The sequence below is a fragment of the Diachasmimorpha longicaudata genome, chromosome 11, assembly GCF_034640455.1.
Source record: "Diachasmimorpha longicaudata isolate KC_UGA_2023 chromosome 11, iyDiaLong2, whole genome shotgun sequence".
Taxonomy (NCBI): Eukaryota; Metazoa; Arthropoda; class Insecta; order Hymenoptera; family Braconidae; genus Diachasmimorpha; species Diachasmimorpha longicaudata.
Window position 1 is genome coordinate 1,542,657 of NC_087235.1, and position 25,029 is coordinate 1,567,685.

General features: G+C 34.9%; 2 protein-coding genes across 11 annotated transcripts in view; one reads left to right on the top strand and one right to left on the bottom strand.

Moving 5' to 3' along the window:
• LOC135167646 (GMP synthase [glutamine-hydrolyzing]) lies at positions 1–15,372 on the top strand. The gene is made up of 7 exons (XM_064131053.1): positions 1–159; positions 915–1,188; positions 2,413–3,392; positions 7,682–7,923; positions 7,997–8,167; positions 11,615–12,046; positions 14,472–15,372. Exons 2-7 carry the CDS (start codon positions 968–970, stop codon positions 14,571–14,573), a joined length of 2,148 nt encoding a protein of 715 aa, XP_063987123.1. The 5' UTR covers positions 1–159; positions 915–967; the 3' UTR covers positions 14,574–15,372.
• The window catches only part of LOC135167645 (DNA repair protein REV1), a 25,213-nt gene continuing 15,181 nt past the window's right edge, over positions 14,998–25,029 (bottom strand). For 8 of the 10 annotated variants that reach the window (XM_064131043.1, XM_064131046.1, XM_064131045.1 and 5 more), the window contains 3 exons: positions 24,072–24,138; positions 17,498–20,811; positions 14,998–15,252 (listed from right to left, as the gene is read on the bottom strand). In XM_064131043.1, coding sequence (XP_063987113.1) covers positions 15,099–15,252; positions 17,498–20,811; positions 24,072–24,138 — 3,535 coding nt within the window. In that variant the 3' untranslated portion in view covers positions 14,998–15,098. Of the gene's footprint in view, positions 15,253–17,497; positions 20,812–21,677; positions 21,879–24,071; positions 24,160–24,716; positions 25,015–25,029 lie in introns of those variants that run through there. The other 2 variants (XM_064131050.1, XM_064131051.1) reach the window with 2 other exon arrangements.

Here is a 25,029-nt window from a genome sequence, read left to right on the forward strand (position 1 = left end):
GTATCTCTCTATGTAAACCAAATGATTATCGGTGGTTACTGGCATTGTGGTGATGAATGGCCGCCTTGCTCAGTGTGCGCCTACTCTGTTTTTCTCCAGTTCATTAATTTACAAGCTAGCAAAACTTGCATAGAACAAATCCTTGCTCCCTCTGAGCCGGTGAGTAGTCGATAATTCAGCAACATTTGTTTTTCCCAGCAAATTAATCGTGAATAATGTATGATCAATTGTGTTACACTCAAGTGTCTTTCGTTGCTCTAAAACGTGCTGTTCCTATCAGTGCTAAGCCGGTGACTTGTTTTTATTGGCAATATCATAATTTTTTATGCTCAGTACGCTTATGATTAATACTTATTCAGAATTATTCGGCTGAATGACATCGTAGATTGGGTGAACATATTGATAACATTTTTTTTCATTTGACGTTGAATTCTAAGATATATATGCCATTATACAGCGCTTATGGCAGACTTTCTGTATATAGAGTTTGTCAGGTTCTAGAGTAACCTTTAGCATATCAAAATCATCAATTTTCATCAAATCAATGAGATTCATATTGCAATCGTACAAAATATATCCAATTAAAGTTTATTCAATTGTCACTATTAATAAACACACTATTCCAGAGAATCTTATTTGTCATTTTCTATTCATAATTGAAACTATTGAACAGGAGAGTTGAAAATAAATGAACAAAAAACTTGGTAGGACTAATAAAGTAAATTAGTAGGGCTAATGTTTAACCGGTTAGTGGGAGGGGAGAGAGAAGGAAACAAAGAGAGAGAGAGTGCGTGTGTGTGTTCGTGTGAGAGAGAGATAGGGAATCAACTACAAGAATTGATAACCTCTTGCACAATTGAATATAACGGAGACAACTTGGGCGCAATAAATTTGGATTTTTTTCTACTTTTCAGTGTGACTGATAATTACACATATATCTTTAAATCCTCTGATATTTGATATCATAATGGATAAAACTACCGATGGACTGGCATTCCATCCAGACAGAAATAATGGTGCTGAAGACGTGCCAATGACTCTGGCTAATGTTGATGAGAGAATTGCTATCCTTGATGCTGGTGCTCAGTATGGCAAGGTGATCGATCGTAAAGTCCGAGAATTGAATGTTGAGTGTGAAATTTTACCGTTAGACACACCAGCGTATGTACTGAAAGAGAAGGGATATAAGTGAGTAGAAACAGAAACAAATATTTGATAAGCTTTAATGAATTGAGCAGTAATTCAATAGCAAACCTACATGCTTTTTAATTTCTTTTTCGCAAATATCTACTCCCCCGAACCCATGCTCGATAAGGAAACACCGGAATTTTTTTCCAATATTCTGTTTTTTTATTTTTATTTTTTTCATTTTGGAAAATTGATTTTTTGAAACGTTGACTGTGACGTCAACTCACCGGAGCTCGGAATATTCAAAATAATCTACATATATTGTACTCTAAAATATCTGAGAAATCGGTGTGAGTGAAGCAAATACCTCAGAAATATTATTCCTTACCAGGATATAAAAATAGTACAATGAAACCACTAATGATTTTTTTTGTAATCCTCTTTGAGAAAACATTCGTGTATTGTTTCATTTGTTGCCACCAATCCCCTATGCCTTTCTATCCGATTGAAATAATTATTGCATACTGCCGCCTCTTTTGATTTTGATCGAACGTCCCGCACTTGGTGAGAGGCTAGAATAACTCAATTGCGCTATCAGTGGTGGTGAGAAGAAGAACTTTAATTTCAGAGAAGTGACGTCATGATTCCAAATGTATTTAAAATTTATGTATTTCTAATCACTCATTACAAAAGAAACAGTCCATTTTTTGAAGAATTTGTTACTCATTATTCGTTCATAGACAGCAAGAATTCTATACGGGCGGGCAGGCGGGGTGATACGGATATCTTTTCATTTAAATTGTTGTATTGACAATGAAGAGCATTGCATGTATCCTTCGCGCTCCCGAAGATGAAGAAGAAATACGTTAATGCAAGTTATTTCATTATTGTGCAATTAATTTAGGGTAAATACCATCAAAACATAATCTAAAAATCATTTTTACTCCATTGGCCGATGCGCTTAATCGGTAGTGAGTGCTTTCTGTTACTTGTTTTTTCACTTCATTAGGAAGTCTCCGATGTCAGCCTTCCTATTATCTAATTACCAAATAGTTCATGCATCTATTTATGTTTGTTCAAACATAGAAAAGTAAAAAATTTGGCAATAAAGTCCGTTTTGCTTACGAAGAAAGCTTTTTTATCCCATGCTCCTATAGATCTTAAAATATTCGGCAATTGTCCCTCATGCAAGTTCCCTTCTTAGATTCTTATTATCTTATGAATAACAGGGACGATTTAATTATTGTACTAGTAATATTCTAAAATGTTTTATTTCTTACAAAGGGCTATCATAATATCCGGAGGTCCAAACTCAGTGTACGCCGAGGATGCGCCTCGATACGACGGCGACATTTTTCGAATAGGAATTCCCGTACTAGGGATTTGCTATGGTATGCAGATGATGAATAAAGAATTTGGTGGTACCGTGATAAGAAAAGAAGGCAGAGAGGATGGACAATTTTCGATTGAAATAGATACCAAGTGCCTGCTATTCAAGGGCATGCAAAAAGAACAATTAGTGCTGCTTACCCACGGTGACAGTATAGACAGGGTTGCTGATTGTTTCCGTACAACAGCTACATCATCTAACTTCATTGTTGCTATAGCCAGTGATAAAATGAATTTGTACGGAGTACAGTTTCATCCTGAGGTAGATTTAACACCCAATGGTAAACAAATGTTACACAATTTTTTGTTTGGTATTGTTGGATTATCTGGTAATTATACAATGAGAGGTCGTGAAGCAATGTGCATTCAATACATCAGAGAAACAGTGGGTAATAATAAAGTACTGCTGTTAGTCAGTGGAGGAGTTGATTCAACTGTATGTGCTGCACTTCTTCATAAAGCACTCAATAAGGAACAAGTTATTCCATTGCACATAAATAATGGTTTTATGCGGAAGGGAGAAACACCATTTGTTGAGCAGAGTTTGGCGCAATTGGGTATTAAACTTCGTATTGTTAATGCAGCCCACAATTTCATGGAAGGCACAACGTCAGTACCACTTGATGATGGTTTACTAGCTAACGCTACCAATAATAAGGCTATTGGTAGTACGCCAATTAGTCCCAGGAATAGATTCACGAAAATACTCTGCCAGACGACTAATCCTGAGGAAAAGCGAAAGATTATTGGTGATGTTTTTGTGAGAGTAGCTAATGATGCTATGACTGAAATGGGACTCAAACCTGAAGAAGTTTTTCTTGGACAGGGAACACTCAGACCTGATCTCATCGAGAGCGCCAGTGCATTAGCAAGTGGTATGAACAATTTTCATCAATGATTTTCTTTCGTTTCTATTGTCTGTGAAATATCTGGAGAAATTTTTGTTTTGAAAACTGTTAAGGGCTTTGAATTTCTCATCTTCAACAATCATAGTTGAAGCATGTGGGATAGATAAAACTTGTCGACCTAATTATATTATTAATATTATCGTAACACCCTTCATGAATATTATCAAATTAAAAATATATGTATCAAGTGCAATGATCTATTGGATATATTCAATTTTCATAATTTTACACAGTATTTAAGACATGTATTTTTGATAATATTCATGAGTTGATTTATGATAAATTATAATAACAAAGGCTAGAGTATATATGCAGAAGGATATTCGACGATTTATCTTCATTCTCCGCTTCTTTCTGCATCCAAATGAAGCCCTGTGTTTTAATCATTTTTCATTCTGTCTTTCTGACTGCTCATTCACTATTGGACCAATTTTATTTTTTCTTCTGAAAATAGTTGCGTATCTGTCCATAAAAAAATTAGAAATATTTCCGTTTTTTGCTTCTGAATGGAAGCATTGAAATCGGTTATTTTTCCCATTCCTTAATTTTATCTGCCACTATTCCAAAATCAACTCCCAGAAAATCGAACAATCGATGGGCTAAGAAAATTCAGACCAATGCAAAATTTTCACAGATCACACGTCTCAATGAGAATCTATTCTATGCATAAGAATAGCTTAATCGGTGGAATAGATTTCGAGAAAAAGTGATTAGTTTTTCAAGGGTTTTTTCACAAATATCTCCAAAGCTAATGAGCCACTTTTTGACAATTATTCGTTCCGATGTCTCCTATATAGATCAATCAAAAGCTATATATCTGTTCTCACCAAGGTTTAGGAATATATGCCATTTTTCATTTTTTTTCGAAAAATTAGTTGTTCGTTTTTGGCATTCACAAATATTGAAATATAAAGTTGAAATTGGGTGAAAACATGGGCTTCATAATGGGAACGGTGCGGATAGCCGCAATTGGGCCAATAACATAGTTTCGGAAACAAAACTTTTTCTGACAATGTTTTTTTACAGACATTTCTAAAATTAGTGAACCGATTTTATTTTTTCCCTATCTACAGGAATCAAAAGCTATATACCCCTTTTTGCAGAGTTTTCTACATTTTGTTATTTTTTGTATAAATCGATTCCAAGAAAATATTACATATTTCCTTTCAGAGAGCATGTAGAATATAGGGGCCTGTTGCAGAAATAACGTGTGAAGCGATACTTTGAAATAATTTTGATTATTTTTTTCATCCCAATTTCAACCAATCAAATGGTGGCATTTCCCGTCACGTGGTACAAGTAAGAGAGTTTTACTTCGGATATTTTTCGGATATTTCCCTGTTTGTTGCTAAGCAATGAAAATATCCGATAAACAATTTGTACGCGTTTCAAACCCCAAAACTGTCATTACAAAAAATCAAGTTCAAAGACTTTACCTCAACATGAGCAGATTTGGACGGGAATCCTTGGAGATTATTGATCAAAAAATTTTTAAAAATGTTCCTAATAATACAGTGAAGACAAAAGCCACAATTTGGAAATAATTCTCTGCATTTTGTGCAGGCAAAAAATATACGCTGGAGAAGCCACGACTACGAGTGAACAACCATACTATATGACGTGAAATGCCACACATTTAATTGTTTGAAATTGGAATGAAAAAAATAATCCAGCCAAATACCCCTCGACCTTCAAAATTAATCGGATATTTCCCTCCAGTTTCCCTGCGTAGCACCGATCGGGATAAGATTCGCAGAAAAACCCTCGCACTCGGGTTTTTTAACCTGCGAACCTTATCCCTCTCGTTGCTACGCAACGAAACTCTCGGGAAATATCCGATAATTTTGAAGGTCTTGGGGTATTACTACTGAAAAATTTTCCCAACAAAATGAAAGTTTTGTATTCGAAATATTGGGTAATCAATTTTTTGAATTTTCCAATCACATCGAATAACAATCATGTATAATTTTTCATTTTTGAAATCGAATTTGTACGGGTCTATTCAAAAGCAAACTACCAATGAAATTGGTTGAGATGAAGGAAAAAATGACTGCTTACCCGTAACGTAACCGTCACATAATTTCTGTCAAATAGCGTTGATTGCTGTTTGTTTAATATTCTGCATCTGATAACTTGAAAAAACATGAGAATGGCAATTTGAAATGTCATATGACAGTCAGCCAAATAATATCAAAGGTTGACATGTTCAATGGGCACAATTGGGTAGTTTTGAAGATAATTAATCTTTCCTATCAATTAATTTGATAAAAATATGAAATATCCCCTTTTAAACATTCTATAGAATACAATGCGTGTCTTGCAAAGATAGAGTGTAAACTTATATATTGAAAATTATTTTTTCCACTAATTTCACAAAAAGTTCATGTTACGTCACTATTTGCTGTAGGTAAAGTGGTACTTTTTCGTCTTTTTTCAAAACTGCGTAAAGTAAAAAAAGTTCGTAAAGTGACTTTATGCATATTTTTAACTTTACACACGATCGTAGTTGCCTGTTGGGCATTTCCAGTTAAGTGCAATTTCATCATACTGAGACTGCTAAGAACATTAACTAAATATTCCCCTTCCCACTGCGAAATTTAGTACGGGTCCTTTATATGTACACAACACAATGGTCAGCAAGTTACGTGCGTTCAATGCGTAGATGAAACTACCTATTTTTCTTATTGGATTATGGGGTAGAAAAGAATAAACACTGCTCGTAGTTCAATTATATCAGATTATTATTCAAATATCACTTCTGACACTATTCACTCAAGAGGCACTACACACTATGAGTGTTCACTATGAACTGAACTAACTAACTAAGTCTCGTGAGGCCCAGAGTTCACACTCAACCTCAGAGGGCCATAGAGCTCTCTCCCCTTGCACCAATCCTGGTCCTCTCTGGTCACCAGATGTAATTTGGGAAAACTAAAGCGGATAATCCTCATGGGGACTTCCCTTCAATTATTCTATGGATAAGGGCCTTATGAAAATAAACTAATAAATATTTTCTACATCTGAAATTACTTGATAGCAGGGTGAATTTTGTAGGTGGGAAAGCCCCAAAATCCAACATTTCTAATTAAAAATTTCTTTTTTTCATTCTAAAAATACATCACGTCAATCATTTTTTTAGCATTACCGAAAAGTAATTTTGCACATTTTCATAATTCTGTTTTTTACCTGATAATCGATTGTTCTCTACATCGAATACGAAAAATTAATCGACAATTCCACAAATATATAGTCTAGAAACAATTGTGAGATATTTGATCCGTTATTTAAGCAATGTTATTGATAATTCATTTATAACACTGGAGATTAGATGAAAGAATGATGGAATCGAACTAATAACAGAAACGAAAAATAAAAGAACATTGTAGCAATTTTTCTTCAACACGTATAGAAATTCTTTTTTCAATTCATTTTCCAACATTCAAATTACCCAAGCGACCGGTGAGGATTGTTGGACAATTTTCCTTCCGAGGTTGAATGCATTGTTCGAGTCTGATATGTTTCCAATCAACTTACGGTGGTTCAGATATTTTTGCATATTCTACCAATATACCGTTCTTTGTTGTTTGTTTCTTCATCCTTCAATTCAATTTGAATATTTTTTAAATTTGAAGCATGAAATTCGTACTTAAGTTGGTGAGATTCTCCATGAAGCTATTGAATTATTATTTTTTAATGAGAGGATCCGCCTCCCGTTTGGAGCTTTGTCCACGAACCTTCTTCATCAATTGTCTTGTAATTTTTGACATTCAGAAGTTTGATTACTGATTAACTTGACTCCAATTGTCTTTCCCCTGATATCTGAGTAAACTTTTCTGATAATCATTGTAGAAATAGAATGTGCAACACGTGCGTTCACATTGAGAATATCTAATTGTTTATCTCTGAAATAGAATGTTTTATGAATTCATACGGAAGCAAACCATCAATAGAATTGGTGGAAATAAAAGAAACAGAGATCAATTACGCGTAAGATAACCTAAGACCTCATATCACTGGGAACTCCGAACTATTGACCATTGAAGACCCCCATTTTGCCTCACTCGTCCCTAATTATGTTAAACAATTTATCAATCCCACGTAATGCAACTATGATTGATGCAGTTCTAAGAAGTAGCAATTTAATAGCCATATTACAGTGATGTAGTCGCCAGGCTGTCACATTATCAGGGCAAGATTATAGTCAACAAACAATTAATCCAATAATTCGTCATTACATGTTTCACCCTTTGTTTTAGGCAAAGCTGATGCCATTAAAACTCATCACAATGATAGCGATCTCGTGAGAGCTCTCAGAGATCAGGGCAGAGTAGTAGAGCCTCTGAAGGATTTTCATAAAGACGAAGTACGACAAATTGGGTGTGATCTTGGATTACCATCACCTCTCGTCCAACGACATCCCTATCCTGGCCCTGGCCTAGCCATTCGGATTCTCTGCGCTGTTGAACCGTTCATGGACAAGGATTTTTCAGAAACTCAAGTAAAAACGACACCATGTTAATCCATTAATTCTCTAGTCAAATATTTATTTTCCTTTCAATTTTGTTAATTAGGTTATTGTAAAAATCATGGCGGAGTATGAGCAAATGCTTCAGAAGAAGCACGCATTACTGAATCGTGTCGAAGGTGCAACAAGTGAAGCCGAACGTCAGTGCCTGCGAAGGGTGTCAAGTAGTCATCACATTGCGGCAACACTCTTGCCAATTCGAAGTGTCGGCGTTCAAGTGAGTTTTTCAGTGCTGTTGCATACTTATTCTAATTTCATGGTTGAAAATCATTAAAAGGTCTCTAATTATGATTGAAAATCGAAATATTCCCCTTTATCATTGATCTACAAAGATAATATGGGGGAGAATCGAACAGGACGGATAAGTGGGCTAAAATGAAGACATAAAAAATGATTTGAGGCCTGATTGAGTACACTGAGCTACCTGATAGCTAATGGATAGTTTTTGTTATTATATTTTATCTGAAACTTTGGGGCAGTCCTGCATTAAGGGGTTACTCTCATGTGAACGCCTATATTTTACCACTTTTTAGGAAATTTTTTTTTATGCGACAACAAACTTCAATCGTGTTGATTTTTTAATATATTTTTATTTGTATTTTGAAATGTACGAAAAAAAATTTTTTTTTTTTACATTTTTAACTTTTTTTTTTTAAAGTCAAAGCAGTCCCCAACAAAAAAATGTAGTTCACTGGTCAAGGTGATAGCGGCTGTTCATGTTGTCTGAGATAAAAAAAATCGAATGGATTATTATTCAGTAGATCTGCGGCTATCGTCCCTACCAAATATAATCAATTTCATTGAAAAAAAAAAAATATCGAACTTCAAAAAAAAAACACGAAAATCTTGTTCTTTTTCGTTAAAAATCGTTTAAAAAAAATATGAAAATATTTTCGAAAATGAACAATTCTGGTAGGGACGATAACTATAAATGAGTAGAAGAACATATGTAAATTTTAAAGCAATCGGTTGAATACTTTTTTTTCTAGGACCATGACAGTTTCAGAAAATGATGATTCGAGAAAAATGCGTTTAAAGTTTAAAGCCTGGTAGACAGTCGCTTACGACACGTCGGCGACTATGAGCTGTAACTTATCAAATACTATGAATTTCGGTCTGAATTTGTCACAACATGTTTTCAATAGGTTTTACTGTCAAAATATTTAAAAAAATCGATTTTTCGAAGTGATCACATGAGAGTAACCCCTTAAGGAGAGATGCATACGAACATGGCAATATGTTTAAGAGAAGTAAAAAAAAATTACATTTAAGGATAATTGCGACCAATGAAAAGCCGGGAATGTCTGATTCAATGGAGCAACGGCGAGAGGGGAGCATTATGGGGAATTATTGTAAAATATCGCTCTCCAAAATATGATCATTTATTTTAGCCATTTTTTAATAGCAACAGTCTTACCGTATAATGCCCCGAACCTTCGGAGTTGGAAAAAAAATTGTGACGTGGTGATCAGCTGTTATTGTAATGGGCATGAAAGGGAAGAATGGAGCCTCCCCTTTACGAGGATATATGGCACACATGCGCGCGCACACACACATGCATATACATATCCATATATATTTACATTGTAAATAGATAAACACTACACTGACTTTAAAAAGATTAAACCTAGAAAATAAATTCCGGAATAAGTAAATATCGGAAAATTCAGGCAGAGTGAAATCCACCAAACGGCATTATGGTCGTCAATAAAATAACAGTTGATCACTACTTGAAAAAGAAAATATGTGCATGAAATTTATGCACGACAGAAGTGAAACTTCTTAGCCATGGATTGTTAAAAAATTTCGTCAGAATTTTTTGTGATTATTTTTTTCATCCCAATTTCAACCAATCAAATAGCGGCATTTCCCGTCACGTGGTACAAGTAAAATGCTTTTAGTTCGGATATTTTTCGAATATTTCCCTGTTTGTTGCTAAGCAATGAAAATCCCCGATGAATAATTTGTACGCGTTTCAAACGCCAAAACTGTCATTAGAAAAAATCAAGTTCAAAGACTTTAGCTCGACATGATGAGATTTGGAGGAGAATCCTTGGAGATTATTGATCAGAAAATTAAAAATAATGTTCCTAACAATAGGGTGAAGACAAAAGCCACAATTTGGAAACAATCCTCTGCATTTTGTGCAGACAGAAAATATACGCTGGAGAAGCCACAACTACGAGTGAAAAACCATACAACATGACGTGAAATGCCACACATCTAATTGTTTGCAATTGGAATGAAAAAAATAATCCAGCCAAATACCCCTCGACCTTCGAAATTAATCAGATATTTTCCTCCAGTTTCCCTGCATAGCACCGATCGGGGTAAGTTTCGCAGAAAAACCCTCGCACTCGGGTTTTTTAACCTGCAAAACTTATCCCTCTCGTTGCTGCGCAACGAAACTCTCGGAAAATATCCGATAATTTTAAAGGTCTTGGGGTATGACTACTGATAATTTTCGGAAATTTTTATTGAGCCGCACAGGAAGATTTCAGAACATTTTGTCATTGAAAATTCGGGGAAATCTCGTGGAGAAACCAAATAGAATAGTCAATTTCTGTTCCATATTTCCCTGACAATGAACAGAAAACAAGGAAATAGCTGTCAATGCATTTTTTCATTCGGGGAACAGTGACATCGAAGTCCATTTAGGACAAAAAATCAGGAAATTTACGATTTCATTGAAAAATCAAGGAAATTGATCTCCAATATTCATATTAGAGTATATATTTGAATAAATTACGAAATTCTCATTTTGGTACCGAGATTTCATGATTTTCAAATGTGTAAAAAGCATTTGATGCCACTGGATTCGTAATTCCCAGTGAACTATCCCGATATTAATAAAAAGGTTTTATTAGTATTGTTCATCATATCAACAAAATGAGCCATGTTCCTACTCCGAATGCCAATCAAAAAAATTTTTGATTGGCATACTTTTACGAATGATACGATAAGACTATTATCATTTAATAATGGAAATATCTAAAGAAATTTCAGAGAACAGTATTCTAAAATTGTCCCCATGTGTTGATGATCCCTCCCTTCGCCCAAGTCAGACATTCCCGGATTTTTATTTATTGCAATTATCCTTACATATAAATTGATAATTTGTTTACTTTTTTCCAGTATATTTTCATTTTTTTATGCATCTCTGCTTTATCGGTGCTATAACAAAGTACATGACACCTCATGAAAAAAACAATCACATAGATAACGTACAACAAAATAGCAAAAACAAAAATATGTCAATTCAACATTCTAACGTCAATATTATAAATTTGAAAAAATTATTTATTAATTAAAATTATTATTTAATTAAAAATATTGATTTATTAGTTCATTGATGTCAGTAAATACATGCAAAATGCGCTAAAGTGAACTTCATCGATTGAATAAATGCAAATGAAATAGCAGTGGTCACACCAACGAAACATAAATCTTCAATCAATCGTTTACCAATTGCCTATTGATTTAATTACAATGAAGTCAAGAGAATCTCGAATTTAACCGATATTATGCTCAAATGAAGTTCCCGGTAGCTTAATCAGTACGAAACTACAGTTAATAATTCCATTTTTATACAAAGAGAAGGAAATTTATTCTTTTAGCTGCATCATTAACATAAAAAAATCGGCTGATTTGGCCATTTTTTTAGGGCGACCGAAGAAGTTACAGTTACGTGGTTGGTCTGTCCCTTGAAGATGTTGCACCGGAGGCGATCAATTGGGATGATCTCGTCTTCCTTGCAAAACTCATACCTCGTGTGTGTCACAATGTCAATCGTGTATGCTATATATTTGGGCCCATGGTGCATCATCCAGTTACAGACATTACCCCGACCCATTTAACATCAAGTGTCATATCAACACTCAGACAGGCTGATCATTTAGCTAATCAAGTATTGGCTAGTAATGGTTGCATGGGGACAATCAGTCAAATGCCAGTCGTTCTCATTCCTGTGCACTTTGATCGAGACGCTGCCTCAAGGGCACCATCGTGTCAGCGCTCTGTTGTACTCAGGCCATTCTGTTCCAGTGATTTCATGACTGGTACACCTGCAATTCCGGGAAATCAGTTGCCAGTGCATGTGAGTATATTTATCTCGTCCCTTTTGCATTTTCTTTCAAAATTTTATATATTTCTTTGATATTGAGATAGGATTTTTGAATATTCTTATTGCTTTCTCATAGATGCATTGTCAAAGTGATTTTTTTCAGTTTGTCAATTTTCATTGGAAATGCTTTAACATGTCAAGTACTTAAAAATTATATTTTTAAAGATTGTCAATATGTGTGTGGGTACGTTCATGCATACTTGTCATTTGTCCAGAACGGTCCGTTTTATTGGCTTCCATTGGTGAAACTGCGAGACTAAATTCAGCTTTATTCCTTCCCGCCTGAGTCGTTCCGGGTTAGGATGGCCCATTTTTTCGAATCCCCTAATGTTTGAGAGCCTATCCTGGAAAATGATTCTTCCATTAATAGACTACCCAAGAAAATTTTCCAAAAAAAATTTAAACAAATTGTAGTGGTTGCGCGAAGCGTTTTAAGTTCAAGTAAAATGTCTGACCTACTGGCAGTTAAGGGTTATAAAAATTAGGTAGAAGTTAAATACCCTCAATGACGGTCCTGTGTCAGGTAGTAGGAATGACCGCGGGTGGTGCTTCGGGTGTCGTCCAGGTAGTACCTAAGGGGCTTTCTTCCAACATTTACGAAACATCAAAAATCAATTTAAAATTAAAAGCTATTTTTACGATTCAAATTTTGTTGAAATTTCTGTAAATTGATTAAATTAACAATGTCTATTTTGTAATAAAAATATAAATAATTGAGAGATCTTCATATTCGAAATGAAATTATATGCCATAACCAGCTTAACGTACTAAGGGTTCAGTTCCTTTTTAGCAAAGGTCAGTCCGGCAGGTAAAATTTTTTTGCCTGGGTTCCATTTCACTGTATACGACCGTCATAAAAGCACCGGATGAGTCGGACACCTGTCTCTACACGAAAATTTGACAATTTTCTTTCCTATTTTTCACCACATTGCATTTCCAAAAAAAAAATTTCTTTCCTCTAAATGATAGTCAGATAGTTCAATGATCATCTAACCGAATCGAGAAGAATATCGAAAACTCCCGAAGCGTCGTAGGCACCACCGAAAATCCCTAAATTGAACAGAAATTACGATTTTTATTTTAATAACAAATCTTTTTTTTGTTGGGAGAAAAATCTTATCTTACTCTTAGCCTTTCTGCCGGAAAGTGTACGAGAGTTCATAACGAAAGGTCGAGTCATTGTATTAAAAAAAAATTATTATTGCATTTGGTCTGTCCGTCACGTGTAAAAGTCCATAAGAAATTAAACCAGTTGGCGCAACCTCTAAAAATGTTTTTAAAAATCCGAAAAAATTCACATATGATCCTGATATTTTTAGCTATGTGTACCACGAATAGGCAGGGTGAAATTCGATTTCCTTCACTTATGGGCCATCCTATTCTGGGTATATAACAATTTTCAGTTGTCGTCGATATAATCGATTCAATTTTTTTAATACTCATCGCGACGGCGTCCGTAAAATTCAGATTTATTCTTGTTTTTTTCTTCATTTTTAAACAAAGTTTTGGTAATGGCGATGAACGAATTCGGATCATTAGCTTCCAAGATATTCAACAAACTTTACACGTAAATTTGTTCCCCATTATGCCAACAACAGCCGAATCGATTTCGTGATTTTATACACCTTCGCTGTAATGTAGACCCAAACAAACATAAAAACCCCCCGTAGAAAAGTTCAGAGACATCTTTATTTTTCTATTATTTTTCAGGAAACATTTACTTTTTGATATTTTAATATGGCTCAAAGTCGAGGCAAACATCTCAACCAATGGATTGTAATTGAAGTTGCCAAGTGACACTTATATGTCAAATACTAAGCCAGTACTTTTACTATTTTATTTATGTATCATTTGTTTATGAATGCCATACTTTATAATACAATGAAATTGTTATATTTCGGAACCGCTTAACGAATGAAGTTGAATTTCCGATGAAAATTTCATTAATGGAAGTACCAAATAACAGCTACAATTTCAGTGTCGTTACGCTCACCGTTCTTGAGTAATGACAGTTCTGGACAAATGACCACAAGTGTGTGCACACATACAATCTTTAAAAACATTATTTTTCGAAAGTAGTTCACATGTCTAGATATTCCAAGGACAATTACCAAATTGAAAAAAGTCATGATTACAGTGCTTAGAAGTCTTGAAATCCAAAAACTTTTACTAATAACTGGAACTTCTCTTTTCTCTGTGAACGTGTTGAAAAAAAACATTACGAAGATAATATATTCATGATAGTTCGACACTTCATGGAGATTTTTGTGCAAATAAAATGCAAAAGTATCTCAAAGTCCTACATTTGCGCTATTCAGAATATTTTGCAAATTCTATAATCTTTCTTCATTTATTTATAACATAATATGAAAAATGCTCATTTTCACCTTTTTTTCAGGTTGTCAAGAAAATTGTATCAGAAATATCAACAGTACCCGGTATCTCCCGTGTCCTTTATGATCTATCATCGAAACCCCCAGGCACAACCGAGTGGGAGTAGTCAACAATTGATGCTTGTATCAATCCCCGCCCCTCCCCCCTTTCTATTTTTTCACCATCCATTGCGCATAACAACAACCGAAAACTAAAGCAAACAAAAACTATATTTAGAAGAATATATCTGTTATGAAAAGTAAACGAAAAATTTGAGAATCCGATAAATTGATGAATTCTTACTGATTTATATTGCAAAAGGCAGGAAAAAAAAATACACGAGAGCTAGTTATCAATTATCAATGAGGAATTCTTCAATATAAGCAGATATATTGCTCCTCTTTTGATACGTAAAAACAGAATGAAAGAGGAAAGATATTAATACAGTTATAATGAATAAGTCATTGCGCTGATTAAGGAATGGTGGTATTGTGTACATTAAGGTCGAAGGTAAGTATATCATGTTTGCTTGTAAATATGTTTGTATTAGGTCAATTGTAAAATGATAATTTATTCAAGACTTAAAAGTGGAGAAAACAAACAAGAAACCCAACAAAAAAAACTCAATATAAAAAAAAAAAATTACACGTTGTCATACTCGATCACTTTTGCATTCGCGAAGGTTGCATCTGATTGCTGGTAGCATTAGATTGCTGTTGTACTCAATCTGCATACACTGTTGGACGTATTCAACCGTTTTCCTGTAGGTTCCATGCCAAACGCAACTTCCAGTCTCGGTCATACATCTTAAGCAAACAAACATGTAGTGAATTTTAATGTAATTTTTATCATAATACCACTGTTTGTTTTATTACTAAAGAGAAAAAAAAATAAATAAGGAAAAAAATATTAAATAACCCCTATTATATGCCCCGAGTGTTATTTTATTATATCCATTCAGTTAGATCGTTGGAAAAAATCAATATTTCCCTCAAATATAGAAGAAATATTTGAATGAGGAATTGGTAATTATTTAGTAGGCTTTCACCAGAATATTATATATACGGGTACACTTAGAAACAACGGACAAGACACAGATATATCATGTATGAATCGAAACACGCTCAACGACACACAACAGCCGGTTATTGCACCCTCTCTATCAGCTCTCCACATTCCGTCCACCGCCTTCCTACAGCTATTAATTGCTCTATGAAACAAAAAGTGTAACGTTTTTGTGGTCGATATATTTCCCCGACTATAGCATATTATAGATTTATCCAAACACATTGATAAAAAAGAGAAAATAATTAAGTTGAACAGTTAATGCAATTCACTATATTGTAATGCAACTCTAAGTCAAAGCTATGCTAACGCTACATTAATAATTGAACTTAATTATTTTCTATTTTTTTTATGCCCTACTTTATATGATATTAGATATAATTTTTTACATATAAAACCGCACTATATATGTTAATTATTTTATATTTGAAGCTTTTATAAATTTGGAAAACGAATCTTCTCAGTTAAAACACTATATTTTTATCTGAATAATCTATTAATGCGTAATAATACACCTATTAAGGACCATTGAAACATAATTGGATTATGTTGCCAATTAGTAGGAACTCTTAATCCAGCTTCTCTATTTAAATGTAAAATGCCGATAGAAAATAGATTTGATTTTTCATGATTTCGGTCATTAAAGCGGGGTAAAGATGATATACGACGTACTAAATCTTTTTTAAATCACATTGCAAAATTACCACAATAACGTAGGTGGAAGTTAAGTGGAAAGTAGAGCCATTTTGTATTATTCGTCACTAGTCAGGCTTACGCTTGCTGGTAAACCGGGTAATGTTTGCCGATCGCCGCAAACATTTTCTCCATATTTTCGGGATTTAATGGCTTACGAAGTTTTGTAGTGGTGTGATCATCATCTTGAAACTTTGTGAGTAATTTTTCACGTTAATCCCATCGTAAATTAACGAGAAAGATAGAAAAACCGTGAATTTTAATTCAAACGGTGGAGAACGGTCTTAAACCCCGTCAAACACTCACTGCCCGGATTGCATAAATATTCCGCGAGAAGTATTTCCACTTACTTATCAATACTGACCGAAATGTTCACATATAATACCACAAGTGGTTCAAAATTATCGAATATTTCCCGATAGATTCGTTGCAAACAAATGAAGGAGTCAAGTTTTTCAGGCTAAAAAATCACGAGTGCGAAGCACGAGTGATTTTTCCTGAAAAACTTGACGACTTCATTTGTATGCAGGGAACCTAGAGGGAAATATTCTATAATTTTGAAGCTCGAGTGGTATTCAGGGGATTATTTTTCCTATCCAAATTTCGGCCAAGAGAATTGTGCCATGACATGAAAAGAGGTTTATTTGGTTAAGTGTCGTTTGTTTACCAAAATATTCAAAAAATTATCGCATGTAATACCACAAGAGCTCCGAAATTATCGGATATTTCCCGATAGGTTCGTTGCAAACAAATGAACGTGTCAAGTTTTCCAGTTTAAAAATCACGAGCGCGAAGCGCGAGTGATTTTTCTGGAAAACTTGACGAGCTTATTTGTTTGCAGGGAACCTTGAGGGAAATATCAGATAATTTCGAAGTTCGAGTGGTATTCGGGGGATTATTTTTTGCATCCAAATCTTGGCCGATAGAATTGCACCATGAGACATAATTTTCAACGAATTGCCATTTAATCTGTCAGATACAATTGAGGGTTACTTCAACATTTGTTTTTTTTTATATATATCAACATGCAAAATTTCCAGTGTAATTTTCAAGAATATCCGCTGAAATACCGTGTTGACTATACAAAATAACGTCGAATGGTGCAATCCTATTGGCCAAGATTTGGATGGGAAAAATAATCGCTGATATTCGAGGTAGGCTATACAAAATATCAACAAATGGTGCAATTCTATTGGCTGAAATTTGGGTGGGAAAAATAATCAAGATAATTTTTTAATTGTTGATTAAAATTCTCGATGGGAGTCTACTATACAATTACCGAATATTTTTTACCTGTGCATGGTCTTCATTAGAACGTGTAGATCTTCAATTCGTTTTTTCTTTGGTAGCATACTCAGATAAGTTATTATTGATAAGGAATCAATCTCGTTAACGTAATCTGAGTTCTTTATCCATGTGTGTATTTGTCCCTTCACCTGTTGTAATGGAAGACTGAAAAGATAATTGACAAGGGTATTCAACATCTGCTGTTGCTCGGTTTTCCCTTCATTATATGAGTTGTAGGGATAAAATCTAATGGATTCTCCTCCTCGATTATTATCCAAAGGTTCATCTTCTAAAATACTCATTTGGTGCTCTAAAAAACTAGGACTTTTTTTTCTTATATCAAGCTGATCATTATATCTTTCACTTGACGGTTTCTTCACGAAGAGGGGGGCTTTGGGGTTGGTGGTACGTATGGCTGTTAGAATAAGGGCTTTCGATTTTCTACTGCGTTTTTTTTTATTTGTGTCCGCAACACTCTGAGTCTTTTCCATCATCATATTCTTTAGTTTGGATTCTTTCTCATTTTTTTTCGCCAAACAGTATTGTTCCACGTCATTACGACTTTCATTGTCCAGTGCTGCTAGGAACTCTGGGTCTATTTGGGAAAAATTCAAATTTTCACAGGGTTGTTGATTATACTCAGTTTGCGACACATTCAGATCTGCTTCTTGGAGGGGTAATTTCTGCAGCGTATTTTTTGCATCAGCCGAAAAATCATTTTTGTACTCGTTTAATATTTCATTTCGAATATCAACGGGTAGTTCTGTCAACACTTGCATGTCTAGCTCTTGCATAGTAGGCATTTTTGCTTTAAAAGAAGTGTCATGTTTTTTATGTTTGAAGTAATTGGTTATTCCGTTCGACTGTGATTTTTTTACTTTTCTATTTGACGCGAGCACCTCGTTCCTTATGTCTTCAGGAAGTTCAATCAATACATCTTCATCAAGTCTTTCGAGTTGAGATGTAAATTTGCCGTTTGACAGATTTTCATTTGCTCCCACTTGAGCACTCAATTTTTGAGTATTTCTGTCATCGCTAATTGACAGATTTTTCATATTTACATCATGGTTATGCATTTTTAAAATATCTAGTCGAATATCTTCTGGAAGTTCGGTTAAAACGGATTCATCGATATTTGATTTTTGTACTACCGCATTGAATTTCTCTTTTGGATCGTCATTCAGCAATCTTTTCGAAGAAAAGAACACTTTGAGATCCTGATTTTTTTTTATTTGTACATTTTTTTTTGCTTCATAAGTAGGATTTCTTTCCGAATTCACAACATTTTTTACTTGGTCTTGAGTTTTTTCGTTATTTTTCAATTTTCCTGTTTCAATAAATTTCATAAGACTGTTATGAGCTGTTTTTCTTTTTGAATTTTCCAATCTCGAAATCTGTATACCAATTCCTCGTATTTCATGAGCTGGCTGTTGCATTTGTTCCCACAGAAGAAGAACATCTTTGATGATAATGTCCACATTATCGATAGGTGAAATAAAGTTTTTTGTTTTTGTAAAATTATCACACAAGCCATGTCCCATAAATTTGGGAGGCTCTACAGGAGCATTTTTCGCCCTGACCATCAGCTTGAGCGTCACACATCTACCTTTGGCATTGATCTTCAGTAGTCTGGAGCAGACTTCCTTGGCCAATTTTATTAAAAACTCTCTAGCGTCATTATCAGTCTGAAAGCGAATCCCATAGTTAATTTCAGCTGATACGGACTTTCTCACATGCTCCGTATGGAGCTTCGAATGATCAATTCCTCGACAAGTATTGAATAACATTTCTCCGCTTTTCTTTCCGAACTTCTCTTGTAAAACTCCCAACGTAATTTTTTGTAAATCCTGACATGATTTTACATTCATCTCATGTAACTGATGCGTTGTCGACCATCCAACCCCCGGAATTTCTCCAATTTCAAGTTCCCCGATGAACGCCTCAACATTGTTTCTCTTCAAATAAAATTGTCCATCAGGCTTAGCTTTTTTGGTAGCTAATCTTGCCTGCAGTTTATTACTACCAAATCCTGTTGACACTGGACATCCAGTTTTTTCCTTTATTTCAGCTCTAATAATGCTAGCAAATTTATCAGGAGTCAGGTTCAACTCATCCAGAATTTTGGAAACGTCTGCATACATTTCATCACAACTAACTGCTTCGATATCTAGTGTATACGAAGCTACAGTATCATAAAGAATTATAGAGATCTCCTTGTAGCCTTCGAAATCATATTTTATGGTCTTCAAATTTGGGCAGAGTTTCAAGGCTTGTCCAAGAAACATTCCATTCTTTAAACCTAGTTTTCGAGCTTCGTACGAGCACGAAGCTATTTCTGACATTGAACCAAACTCTTCCTTTTCATTATGTCCCTTAGACGATGGTTTGCTACCCTTTGCGTGAGTTACAGCGACTGGATGGCCTCTCAGCTCTGGCTTATTTCGTAATCCCACTGAGACAAAGAAGCAGTCCATATCAATGTGCATTATCACTGGTTCTTTTCCCCTTTGACATTTTGGGTGTTCCTGGCCAAAAAAGTCTTCATCAGAATCTGAGTCTTTGTCCTGAATCGATAATTTGGGTATTTTAGTTGAATTTCTGCTGGTCAGAGCTTTTAGACGAGCTAAACCTGGCAGAGAACCATCATTTTTCGCTCGAAGTTCATTGACATACTCTTTAAACGTCGCTCCCATCGTCGCAATGTGGTGGAGGCGAGAGTTGTTGTAGAATTCTGAGAGGAATTCTTCGTCTCGTGAGCAGAGAGCTGTACCCCTGGAGTTGAAATGATTTTCGTCATCTTTTGAGGGTTTGTCTTGCAGATTTTTTACATTTGAAGGTTCAGACGACTTTATTGCTGGATCTTGAGGTTTTGTTAAAAATGATGAATTTTCCTGTATTTTGGATGTGTCTTCGGTCACATTAGCTTCATTTGTCAGTTTCAATTGGGGCTGAGTCACTGATGTATTGTTGTATAGTAAGTACGGCCTCCAATCTAATAATTTATTGAGTTTTATACTGTCAGTGATCCACTCAGGTTTACAGAGAGGTAGTGGGTTCTTGGACTTTCTGTACTGTATTATTTTTGAGTAAGGTAGGTTAGAAGCAATTAGGTGGGTTGTGCTATTAGAACGTTGGTACGTGTGGTAAACTCCTCCGTGCTCCATCATCAGACGTTTTAATACATCAGCACAGGGATTTGTATACCCATTAACGAAAATTGCGATTCCTTTGAAGAGATTGGTAGCGTTTTGGAATTCAGCTTGTGCTAATTGTCCAAATTGGTCCTCGAGTTTCGACTTTTTCGCTGCCATGTAAGAACCCTGAAAATTTGCAACACTTTGGTCATTTAATGTAATTGTTCGATCGATTAAATTACAGTAGATGAGATATTCGTCATCGAATTGATAAGTGATTGACCCTGACTCTTTCAAGAAGATGAAGAACCAACCCCAATGGGACATATATATTTTTCATATTTCAGGATGTTTCTGTAAACTCAGTCACCCATTTCCATCATGTGCTCGAAGAATTCTAAAAAAATTTCGAGCATATTTTTGTGCTAGAACCACTTTTTCTGAATTTTTGAAGATTTTTTTAGGCAGCCGAAAAACAAGGTATGAGTTATTTTCCAATATTAATTGCTTTGACACTCATTCAATGTTAAACAAAACATTCTTACAATTTTTTCATTTATAAAATTTTCATTTCGCTCCTTGCTTTGGGATGAAAATATTTTCGATTTTTTTAACGACATTTATTGGATTATGGGATTGAAATAAACAAGACTTCTGTTTGTATTTTATTCACTAGTCATTTATTCTCTATTCATGACTCTACTTTCGTCAGGAGGTACGTTACTCTAGAGATTTTTAAGGCAGACTAAACTCAAAGATAGTAGAGCCTTCTTTTGGACTTTTTGGACCAGAACATTTCCATCCCCAAAAAGGTTTTTATTTCTAATCCCATGGCCACTTTTGGTCGCCAAATGTCCCTTAGAAGATCGGGTAATAAAACCGTTCCTCCTTTTTATATATTCGGGGCTCTACCACAATAAAACTCTAGAACATATTTCCAGAGGAGAAAGAGTGAATCTTGTACTTGGGGAAATCTCCAACAATTCAACAACATTATAATTCTTTTTTGCCTAAAAAACAGGCAAAATTGTGATAAAATGAAATTCACAGACCTTCGGGCAATTTTGATTATTTTATTTGGGCGCCTGCCCAAGCGATGCCCTTTGTCCATTGGGTTCGCCTCGTTGAGGGCCTAGAGCCACTCCAGGAGGAAAACGTGCGACGCAAAATACTCCCCTTTTCTCTTTTCCTTTTCCTCACAGCCCAATTTGCGTGCGCACCTCTTAGATTAGTGGGGGTTGTCCGACCCAACTCTTGGAAGTTTAAGTTTTGGATAAGTTAGTTCCTACACAAGCCTTCTGCTTGCTGCTTCTCTCTTCAATTTGTTAACTCCACAAGTTTCATCGAGTTTATTCTGTGATCGTTTAAGGGGTTATTCTCATGTGAGCACTTCAAAAAATCGATTTTTTTTTTTGATATTTTGACAGTAAAACCTATTGAATACATGCTGTGAAAAATTCAGACCGAAATTCATAGTATTTGATAAGTTACAGCTCATAGTCGCCGACGTGTCGTAAGCGATTGTCTACCAGGCTTTCAACTTTAAACGCGTTTTTCTCGAATCATCATTTTCTGAAACGGTCAAGGTCCTACAAGAAAAAGTATTCAACCGATTGCTTTAAAATTTACATATGTTCTTCTACTCATTTATAGTTATCGTCCCTACCACAATTGTTTATTTTCGACAATATCTTCATATTTTTTTTAAACGATTTGTAACGAAAAAGAAGGAGATTTTCGTGATTTTTTTTTTGAAGTTCGATATTTTTTTTTGTTTTTAATGAAATTGATTATATTTGGTAGGGACGATAGCCGCAGATCTACTGAATAATAATCTATTCGATTTTTTTATGTCAGACAACATGAACAGCCGTTATCACCTTGACCAGTGAACTACCTTTTTTTGTTGGGGACTACTTTGACTTAAAAAAAATATAGGTTAAAAATGTAAAAAACGAAAAAAAAAATTTTTTTCGTATATTTCAAAATACAAATAAAAATATATTGAAAAATCAACATGATTGAAGTTTGTTGTCGCATAAAAAAAAATTCCGAAAAAGTGGTAAAATATAGGCGTTCACATGAGAATAACCCCTTAAAGTCTTGAGTCTGTTCAAATAAACTCAAGACTGTGTGTTCAGTGATCCCTAAATGATCAGTGTCCACATTATTTTGTCCATCAACCTGTTTCACATAAATAATCCTATCAACCATTAAAATTGAAACTCGATGGACTGCTCATGAGAGCTTTGGTGATCAACATTCCCCCATTCAAACCTAATGCTTAATTATTTATTAAGCACCATTTTTAAATTGGAGTGCTCCTCTAAGTACTTCCACATCACTGAAGACCTACAACCGGAAACAGCCAGCTCCCCCTGCCTGTTCTCCATTTGCACCTGTGACATCCTGCACGCCTTCGACCTGAACAACACCTTAAATACCTATTCCATTGACTAGGCTGATGACTTAACCATCTGCGTAATAGGAGAAAGCATCCAAATGCCTCTTCAAATAATAGCCAATAAACCCAACAACGTTAAAATGCGACACCATATTGAACCGAACACATTGACACGCAAATCGTCAAAGCAAACAAACACTTTCGATCTCTAAGCCAGTTATTTCACAATCAGCACATCAATAAAAGAGCCAGGATCATATGCTACCTGCTGCAGGTCAGACGCCTCCTAAGATACGATTGCCCAGTCTGATGGACCTCCTCAAAGAGGATTGACTAAAGTAGAGGCTCAGTTCGGTACACGCCCACCCAAAAGCCACGTATCGCGTCCCAACCGGAAGTCCAATTTTTTTTAAGTATTGTATACCTATAAGGAGTATTCTCATTGACTTTAATGGAAATTGAAAGTGCCGGAAGGTCTGCACACTTTATTTTACGGCAATTTTTCCAGTTTGTAGGCAATAATGGGTTATAATAATGTTTAAAACCGCAGAAAATATTTTCATAGGAATGCTGAGGAAAGAATATGAATGTTATGTATAAATGCAGTGTAAGAATAATTTTTGTAATATTGAATGAATTAGAACGCAATTCAATTTAGGAGACTCCATTTTACAGCCTACACCTACCTTCACAGTTGCCGAAAAATTCAGAAAAATGTTTTCGAAGGCAAAAACGTGCTCGAATTTTTGTAAAATTAGTCAAGCCCATGATAGAAATGGATAACTCAGTTGGTAACGAACCCATAATATTTTACTTCATTATTTGCTCGACATCGGTAGAATATAACAACAGTTATATTTCAAAAAAATATATGAACATCTCCACAGTGACATCTGTAGAATTGGAAAACTTTGATCCTTTCTGACAATTGATCGTCAATTTTTCGGAGGGCCAGAGTCGATGGTTTGACAATTTAATATGGAGTACCTCACATAGATCATTGAATTATTTAAAATTTATTCATATGTATAAAAATATTTACCCAATCTTGGAGACCATTTGAATCCCACGCATCCTCTCGTCTCTTCTTCGACATTATCTCTGGTGTTCTGAAAGTTGGAAATATTGAGTTAAGGGGTTATTCTCATGTGAGCACTTCAAAAAATCGATTTTTTTTTTTTATATTTTGACAGTAAAACCTATTGAAAACATGCTGTGAAAAATTCAGACCGAAATTCATAGTATTTGATAAGTTACAGCTCATAGTCGCCGACGTGTCGTAAGCGATTGTCTACCAGGCTTTCAACTTTAAACGCGTTTTTCTCGAATCATCATTTTCTGAAACGGTCAAGGTCCTACAAGAAAAAGTATTCAACCGATTGCTTTAAAATTTACATATGTTCTTCTACTCATTTATAGTTATCGTCCCTACCACAATTGTTTATTTTCGACAATATCTTCATATTTTTTTTAAACGATTTGTAACGAAAAAGAACAAGATTTTCGTGATTTTTTTTGAAGTTCGATATTTTTTTTTTGTTTTTAATGAAATTGATTATATTTGGTAGGGACGATAGCCACAGATCTACTGAATAATAATCCATTCGATTTTTTTATGTTTGTTGTCGCATAAAAAAAAAATTCCGAAAAAGTGGTAAAATATAGGCGTTCACATGAGAATAACCCCTTAAGTTAATATGTGTAAAAGAAAACTGTTGGATTTTCGGTTTATCCCAACTACAAAATTCACCCTGCTATAAAATACTTTCAATTTAGAAAATATTTATTAGTTTATTTTTATGAGGCCCTCCTCCATAGAATAATTAAAGGGGAATTAAAGGAATCCCCATGAGGATTATCCACTGAAGTTTTCCCAAATTACATCTGGTGACCAGAGAGGACAAGGATGGGTGCAAGGGAGGGAGCTCTATTGCCCTCTGAAGTTGAGTGTGAACTCTGGGCTTCACGAGAGGAGACTTAGTTCAGTTCATAGTGAACAT